Source organism: Triturus cristatus, chromosome 9 (assembly GCF_964204655.1).
Source record: "Triturus cristatus chromosome 9, aTriCri1.1, whole genome shotgun sequence".
Taxonomy (NCBI): Eukaryota; Metazoa; Chordata; class Amphibia; order Caudata; family Salamandridae; genus Triturus; species Triturus cristatus.
The window spans coordinates 145,592,803-145,601,305 of NC_140592.1; the positions used below are offsets into that span (position 1 = coordinate 145,592,803).

The following is an 8,503-nucleotide window of genomic DNA, read 5'->3' on the forward strand; positions in this document are numbered from 1 at the left end:
CACAGCAGGGCACTGTACTCTGCACAAGTACCATGTTGCAGAGCACTGTACTGTGAACTCGCACCCCTAAGACAGCGAACAGCAGGACACTGTAGTATACACTCACCCTGGACAGGGCGCTGTACCCTGAACGTACCCTCACATTACCAGAGCAGTGTAACTCGCGCACAAGGTGGCAGAGCACTGTACAGTGAACTCGCATCCCTCAAACAGGGAACAGCAGGACACTGTATCATTCACTCACCCCGAGCTGGGCAGTGGGCCCTACACTCACCCTAACATTACCAGAGCAGTGTAACTCATTATCTGTACACAGCACGTCCCTGTGCAGCTCACCCCTCAGATATATGGGGGTACTGTGCTACATAAGTGGGCAGCGTACCAGGCTCCACTGCTAGGCACCATACCCTCACAGATGGGCACCATTCCCTCGCAGGTGGGCACCATACCCTCGCAGATGGGCACCATACCCTCACAGACATCTGCGCTCACAGGTTCATGATGTTGCCCTGGAACAGGCGCTGTGAACACATCGATATTTGTGGTATGTGTTGTGCTCTAAACCTGCGGGTCCGTCCTGCCAGGCCTCGCTGCCGGGATCTTGTGCTCTGCAGCTGGGCACAGATCTCTGCACATAAATCCACTACCTGACAGGACCTGAACTCTAGAACACATTGACCCGCTAAGATGACTGGCAATAAAACCGCGTCCTGGACTGGGCACGGCCCTTTCTGCCATGCCAGCTTTTGGGCGCTACGTAGCGCCCTCACCAAAGGCTCTGTGGCCCGCACTGTCTTAGGCAGCGCACCCAGTTCAAGCGCTGTGAAGCCGAGCTATTCAACCTGTGCCTCGATTTTGCACCCGCGCAAACAGAGCTCGCTGGCACAGATGTGAAGCTAACGAGATATCACAGACCCCCTTCCACCGCCCATACCTCCGCATACAGCAACGAGCCACGAAACGCGTTTACGTCATCCGCACGCCCCAGAGGTCCGTCACCTTTCCAGGCAGCCAGTCCTACGTAACTACGATACATCCCAAACCGTAGTGTTCCCTCTGCCTGACGTCACCAGAGCACAACCTCTTGCGCTCGGTCACCACAAACGACACAGGCCACTGTGCTACGGCCCCACAAACACTAGAGGCCCCTCTGCTAGGTCCCCACAGAGTCCACCGTGCTAGATCCCCACAGACTCCACTGTGCTAGATCCCCACAGACTCCACTGTGCTAGATCCCACAAACAGAAGCCCCTGTGCTAGATCCACACAAACCATACAGTTCCATGTGCTAGATCCCCAGGGTCCACTATGCTAGAGCCCCCCAAGGCATTGAATTCCATGTGCTAGATCTCCACCAACACTAGAGGCCCTGCGATAGATCCCCTCAGAAGCCCCTGTGCTAGATCCCCTCAGAGACCCCTGTGCTAGATCCCCTCAGAGGCCCCTGTGCTAGATCCCCACAAACAGCAGCCCATGTGCTAGAGCCCCACAAACCGTAGTCTCCACCAACACTAGAGGCCCCTGCGCTAGATCCCCTCAGAGGCCCCTGTGCTAGATCCCCTCAGAGGCCCCTGTGCTAGATCCCCTCAGAGGTCCCTGTGCTAGATCCCCTCAGAGGCCCCTGTGCTAGATCCCCACAAACAGCAGCCGATGTGCTAGAGCCCCACAAACCGTAGTCTCCACCAACACTAGAGGCCCCTGCGCTAGATCCCCAGGGTCCACTGTGCCTGATCCCCACAGACAGTAGCTCATGTGCTCGATCCCCAGAAACCACCGTGATAGAGCCCCACAAACAGCAGTCCCCAGTGCTAAATACCCACAATCAGTAGTTGCTTAGGCTAGAGCCCCACTAACAGCAGAGCCCCCCTGCAAGATCCCCACAATCCACTGTGCTATATCTCCACAAATAGCAGACCCCTGTGGTAGATACCCACAACCAGTGGAGTTCCTTCTGCTAGATCTCCACAAACAGCAGTCCCTGCGCTAGATCCCACAACTAACAGTGTTCCCTGTGGTCGATCTCCCCAACCAGCAGAACCTATTGTGCCAGATCCCAACAAACCGCAGTTCCTATTCTATAACCAATATATATAGAGTGTAATGCAGGATCTCTGTAGTAGACTCCGGGAACCACAATAGGCTCCTGTGCTAGGTCCCCACACATCAAAGATCCCTATGCTAGATCCCCACAAACTGTCTAACCACATGTGCTAGATCCCATCAAACTGTCTCTCTAAGTGTGCTAGATCCCCACAAACTGCACAGTTCCCTGTGCTACATTTCCGCAATCAGTAGAGATCCCTATGCTAGATCCCTTCAAACAACAACGCCTCCACAGACAATCTTCACAGGATAAAATGCAGGGTCTCCATAGTAGATTCCAACAAACATAGTAGCCCCTATGCTAGATCCCCACGTGCAATATAACCCAGGACCTCTGGCAGATCCTGCAAAGACTCATTAGTAAATAGCAGGAACCCCCCGCCCTCAGCACACCCACAGTATCAGCAGACCTCCTAGTGTTATGGTGCCATAAACAGAAGATCTTCTCTACCCTGTGATCGATCTCCACAAACAGGAGAGCCCACAGTAGATTCCCTCAAACAGTAGACATCCCACTCACAGAACCGCTCTGTCGCGGATCCCCTGCCATGTAGAAGATCCCAACGACTGAGCCACTGTAATAGATTACACCACGTGCAGATCACGTGTAGATCTCCATAAGCAGCAAAATCTGCAGGGATGTGTCCAACAGCAGAGAACCGTGTCAATGTATAGATGCCAGGAAGCAGCAGCGAATCCTGTCCCTATTTAGATCCCCAGGAGCTGGCCCCAGCACAGATGCCAAAGCCGCAGAGCCCGGTCCCTAAAGTATCCTGTCCCCACAGTGGAGTCTCTCGGGGAAATCTGGAGCTGATGCAAGTACTTCGGATGGCGTGGGAGGTGTCGGGTGACAGATCTACAAACCTTGGCTAGAGCACCATCCCCGGGATAGGCTGTCTGAGCAGATCGACCACCGGTAAATGTATAGGAGGGAGTTTGACAGCAGATATCCAACCACGAGAGAAGATTTTCGGGTCGATTGGCAGATTTCCAGGCCCTGGATCAGGTCCCCAGGCTTGGGAGAACATCTCAAGGCGTGGCAGCAGATCGCCAGGCGCTGGACAGATCTCCAGCCACGGGAGAAGTGACCACAAATCCGGAGTCATGAGAGCCAATCGCACGATATGGCAGCCGATAGTGAGGCGCCTGGGGGCGGGTGATGTTCAGGAGAGAGCAGGTCTTACATAGTGCGGTCAGGTCTCCAGGTAACCGAGTAGATCTCTAGAAATGCGGTCAGGTCGCCAGACAAGGGAGTAGATCTCCAGACATACGGTTAGGTTTGCAGGCAAGAGAGCAGGTCTCCATGCACCGAGGAGATCTCCAGGCAGGGTGGTCGACTTCCATGGACAGGAAAAGTTATCTGGGAACGTGAGGCGATCTACATACATCTGGGCAGGTCCCCGGATCGCGAGCAGATCTCCAGACTCGGGGGAAGACTTCCATGGACAGGGACAGTTGTCCTGGCACGAGAGGCGAGCCCCAGACATTCGGGCAGATATCCATACATCCGGGCAGATCGCCATGCACAGAGGTAGGTTTGCGGGATCGCGAGCAGATCTCCAGACACTACTATGGACTGGGAGCAGTTCTCCGAGTACGTGAGGCGATCCCCAGACATCCGGGAAGCTCTCCACACATCCGGGAAGATCCCCAGGCACAGGGGCAGGTCTCCGACTCGCGCGCAGATCCTCTCAGCTGGTGTTGCTACTCCGAGCCGATATAATCAGTTCGGAAGGCCGCCCCACTCCCACACGGGGCAGAGGAGGGGGGGCTAGGTGAAGTAAGCCCCACCAATCAAATAACACCAACCCTTGTGGGAACAGATCGCCTAGCGAAGGGGGAGGGGGCAGTGTCTCCGCTCTAGGGCGAACTTAAGCCCTTGTCTGCCACGGAGAGTAGCGCTGTGGGCAGGCGGCAAGCTCACCCATGACATCTTCCATCACATGACATGTCGCTGCCTCACTGGACTGGAGGGCATCCCTCCGCCCCGTGGCACACAAATCTCGGTGCCCGTACTGCCTATGCCGCTGGAAGCAGGCTTACTGACACGCAGACCTCAGATCCCGGGGCGATGTGGACGTGGGAGGTGTAAAGTGTTACCCGGCCAGCGTCTCACTCACCCATCACAAGTCACTGTATCGCCAGAGGCCAGATCTCACCCCGCCTCCCCCATACAGATATCGGGGCGCCTCCCTGCCACGAAAAACATGCTCACATCCATGGACAGACCCCAAGATTTGGGGACGATGTCATATCACCCCAGTGCGTGCTTTCCCCTCCACCACATCTCATTTCACTTTAGCCACAGCAGAAAGATGTTCCTCCAAGAGCGCATCGTTCCACCCCCCGGAGACCCACCGCTGATGTCCGAGCTCAGAAAGGATCACTGCCCCTAATGCGACCGCAGCTATTGTGAGTCCTTTACCAGGCCATGTCTCCATCCCCTGCCCGTTTCCACAGACCCCCGCACCTGGGCACCGTATCTCCAGCAGGACGTGCCGCATAACTGGGGCACATGTACCTCCCACCCCCCAGCCAGCTCTCTGCCCCACAAAAGATCGGTCGCATGGAGGGGGTGCCCGACCACCAGTGCCGCCGCCCCCTCCCTCCCCCCATTCTTTATCAGTAATATCTTTCGAACAGCAGCAAGCGCCCATCCTGGCAGGGGGTCGGTGGCTCCCGAGCCCGAAAGCAGAGATCCCTACATCGAGAGTAGACCCCCACCTTGGAAGCGCCCTGCTCAGGGGACAGGATCCCTATTCTGCGTAACAGACCCCCACCCCCGGAAAGAGATGCGGATCCTTCAACCCTGCCAAAGGAAGAGATCCCGTACCGAAGGAGCCGATCTCTACTGCGCGAAGCAGACCCTCCGTGACCTCACCGACACGCGGGACAGAGATCCCTGTCCGGGCTGCCCTCCTCTCTGCCCCTGGGTCGGAGAGACCGAGGGTCAGATCCTCACTGCTCGAGGGGACAGGGGACCCGAGCTCCTGGGAGCAGACCCCTCACTGCTCGAAAGAGACCCACGGCCCGAGGGGCAGACCCCCCACTGCCCGAGGGGATCCGGGGTCCGAGGCGCAGACCCCTCACTGCTGGAGGGGACCCGGGCTCCGGGGGGGGCAGCCTTTACTCTCCCCGAAGAGAGGGGTGCTCGGTGGGGCAGAGGGCTCCGACGAGAAGCTGAACTCCACAGATTCCCTCTGTATAGAGATTCTCGATACGAGAGCAGATCCTTCGAGAAGAGATCCCTCCTCTGAAATCTTCCGCTCGGTGAAGTGCGAACCGCTCGTTGGAGCTACCCTACTACGGGAAGATGACCAGGGTGACTAACTGCAGGAGTAGATTCCTGCTTCAGGGAGTAGGTAGTGCCCCCTGCTAAGTGGGGTAGATCCCTCCACACGAGTAGATCCCTGGGCCTCACCATAGGAAAAGAAACCTTACCCAAAGGGAAGATGGATCCTTAATCCACGAAGAAGCCTCCCTGCCCTGAAAGACATCCCTTAACCGACGGGTCGATCCTTTCAGCCCACTATAAGAAGCGGACCTCGCTCCCTGGCGCGGATCTCATACATACAGATGGGATCCCCACTAACGCCGTCAGTCACCACCGGGTCATCCTCGGAGCCCAAGACGCTGATCAATTCATTCTCGGCGAGTTCGTCTACGGAGCAGCCCACACACCTCTGGCCCCCCGAGGGTCGACGTCCGGACTAGGGCAGCCGACATACATACTCGGGGGTCAACCTACAGACCCCGGGCAGCCAACCTACATCCTGGGGGGGTCAATCTACAGACCTCCGGGCAGAAGATCTCTAGCTCCGTCGAGTCTATCTCAAGCCCCGATCATCCGATCTGGAGACCCCGTGGAGTTAATCTACAGCTCCGGCCGACAAGATCTCCTGCCCTGGAAAGCAGCTATCCAGGCCCCACACAGCAGTTACTCGCGCCCGAGCAGTCGATGTGTCCGCAGGCAGACGATGTACAGTGCTGGTCAGACGATCTGGTGACCCAGATCAGAAGATCTCCAAGCCCTGGGAGTCGATCTCAAGCCCCGGGCACCTAACCTTCTTCTCTTCCGGCCAGCAGATCTCTGAGTCCGGGACACACATCCCCGGCAGATCGGAGGAGCTGGCTTCCACATGCCCGCTCTGCCAATCCTACGAACTTTTCCGGCTGCAGAAGACGAACAGAGAAAAGGGATCCGCAGCCAGAAAGAGCCGCGATCCCGGGGACCCCCCTGCACGGCACCCCGATCGGGGCCCTTCTAGCCCCCCTGGCCCTGCCCCTGAGCCCGCAGGGCGCGGACAGAGTCCACTGCACAGAAGCGGCCATAAAAAGGTGACATTTGGCTGTCAGTCCGCGCAAGAGACAAAAACAACAGGCGCTGGCTGAGCCCCTGCTGCCCAGGGTGTGAGCCACGCAGAGCAGGAAACGGGGCGCCCGCTCCCCTCCCAGACCAGATAGATCCTAAACACCCCCAAACTACCAAGTCCCGAGCCTTCACCGTGGAGAAGAGCCACACCATACCCCCTTTCCTCACACCCGGACACGAGCCTCCTCCCTGAAACCCAGCGATCAGCCGCTCCAGGCACAACCACAACAATGCCCCCGGGTGACACCCCGAGACAAAGGCGTGGAGGGCGCCCTGGCACCCCTAGAAAATAGGTAACAGTGTAAGAAAAGAAAGAAACAAAGGAGCGCCGAGAAAGAAAGAGCAGAGAAAATACAGAGCGGCTGTGACTCCGCCTCCTCGCTCCTATAAGGCCTCGCCGTGCCGTAGAAACTGCAAATACCAGGCGGAAAAGGGAGCGAGGGAGAGGGAGGAAAGGCAGCCGGGGAGCGCGGAGAGGCGCGGGGGCCTGCGCTGCGTACCTGCCGTGGAACCAGTCCTTGCAGGCGTCGCACTCGATCATGAAGCGGGTGACATCGTAGGGCAGCCTGCAGATGCAATAGACGGGCACAGTCGCCATGTTCAATGCTGCTGCTGGCGGCGGCTGCTGTGCTCCTGCCTTCCGCACTCGCACTACAGACAACAACACTCGCTGCTGCACTCAGAGCCAGCAGCGCCAGCCCGGAGCAGCAGCAGGGCTCGCTCCAGCACCGCAGGGCACCGCCGCCGCTCCCTTCCACCGTGCAAAAACAAGAGAAAGGCACCAATCCACCGGAGAGTCCAAAACACAAATCCAGATAATGCAAAAAATGTGTTGGGGTTTCCTTCAAGGGCGATGTGCAATGTCACCAAATCCTGGCGCGCAGGCTTCCAAAGTTTCCTCTATTTTCTGCGTGCTGGCTTTTCTTATTAATTCTCCTCTTTTTCCGCTCCTTCCTACCGTGTGTTGTGCTTTCTTTTTTTAATGGTTATTATCCGATGCATTGTGCTGCCGCTACTGCCCCCTCCCCTCCCTTGGTGACAGCGCATACGGAGAGGAACCCGGACTCCGCTTTCGTATTTTTTTTTCCGATTCAGAAAGAGTCCGAAATGTTGTCGCCTTCGCCTGCGCTCTTTCTTCTTGCGCCAGTCTGTAACATTTTATTTTTTTCTGCGCGGATAGCGGCCTGGTGGGGGCTTCTCTCCTTTCTGTCTTTCCTCCTTCCACGCTCTGCGCTTGCTGTTGTTTTTTTTTTTCAATGTCGGTTTTAGTTTCCCGGGGCGGCGGGGCACGGCAAAAAACGAGGGAAATGGCACCGGAAAAAGAGAAAGCTTGGCAGGAGGAGTTCGGGGAGCGCAGTCCGGCGAGCAGGGTCTCGCTGTCCGCGCAGGAGAAGGCGCCTCGAGCTCTCTGCACCGTGCGGAGGGAGGGGGAAGTCCGAACGGCGACCAGGAACTAGCCCCTGCTGTCTCACGAGTGCGTTTCTGTTTAGGGACACGGGGGGAGGGGCTTGACAAGACATGACAACATTTCAATTGTTTTTAGTCGTGCGTGTAAATGCACCCGCAAAGCACTTTGGAGGCAGGCGCGGTGTATTGAAAGACTAAGTACTTTCAAAATATTATTGCAAATGATTTTATTTTTTTTAAACCAGCAGCGTGCTTCGGTACAGGCACAAGTACTGGGGCATGTTTTAGGGAGACCACGTTATAGCTGCCAGTTATTCGTATAAGTAAGGAGATCGTATGGCATAATATTAACAATTTTTAAACCTTTGCCTCTTTGATTTCCTTCTTGCACACTTTTAGTTTGTTTGAGCGTCTCTTATGACGTTACAAGGCCAAGTCAGTGTTACGGGTCTGCTTGAAGGAAGTAGTGATGGTTAGCTGCAAGTTGTCTATTTATCATGTTTTTTACTTGCCTACTTTTGGGGCGCGAAATGCACAGGTACCAGCACGCTGCACAGAAGATGGGCGCTTTCTTTTAAAGTGTGCAGCCCTTTTGCTGTTTCTTACACACGCCCACCCCGC

At 56.4% G+C, this 8,503-nt stretch overlaps 1 protein-coding gene across 2 annotated transcripts in view; it reads right to left on the reverse strand.

The window, feature by feature from the left end:
• Positions 1 to 7,963, reverse strand: part of PHF2 (PHD finger protein 2) — a 499,797-nt gene extending 491,834 nt beyond the window's left edge. For both annotated transcript variants that reach the window (XM_085624580.1, XM_085624579.1), the window contains exon 1: positions 6,976 to 7,963. In XM_085624580.1, the coding sequence (XP_085480706.1) occupies positions 6,976 to 7,073 (98 nt within the window). In that variant the 5' untranslated portion in view covers positions 7,074 to 7,963. The remainder of the gene's footprint in view (positions 1 to 6,975) is intronic.
• Positions 7,964 to 8,503: the final 540 nt, after the last annotated feature.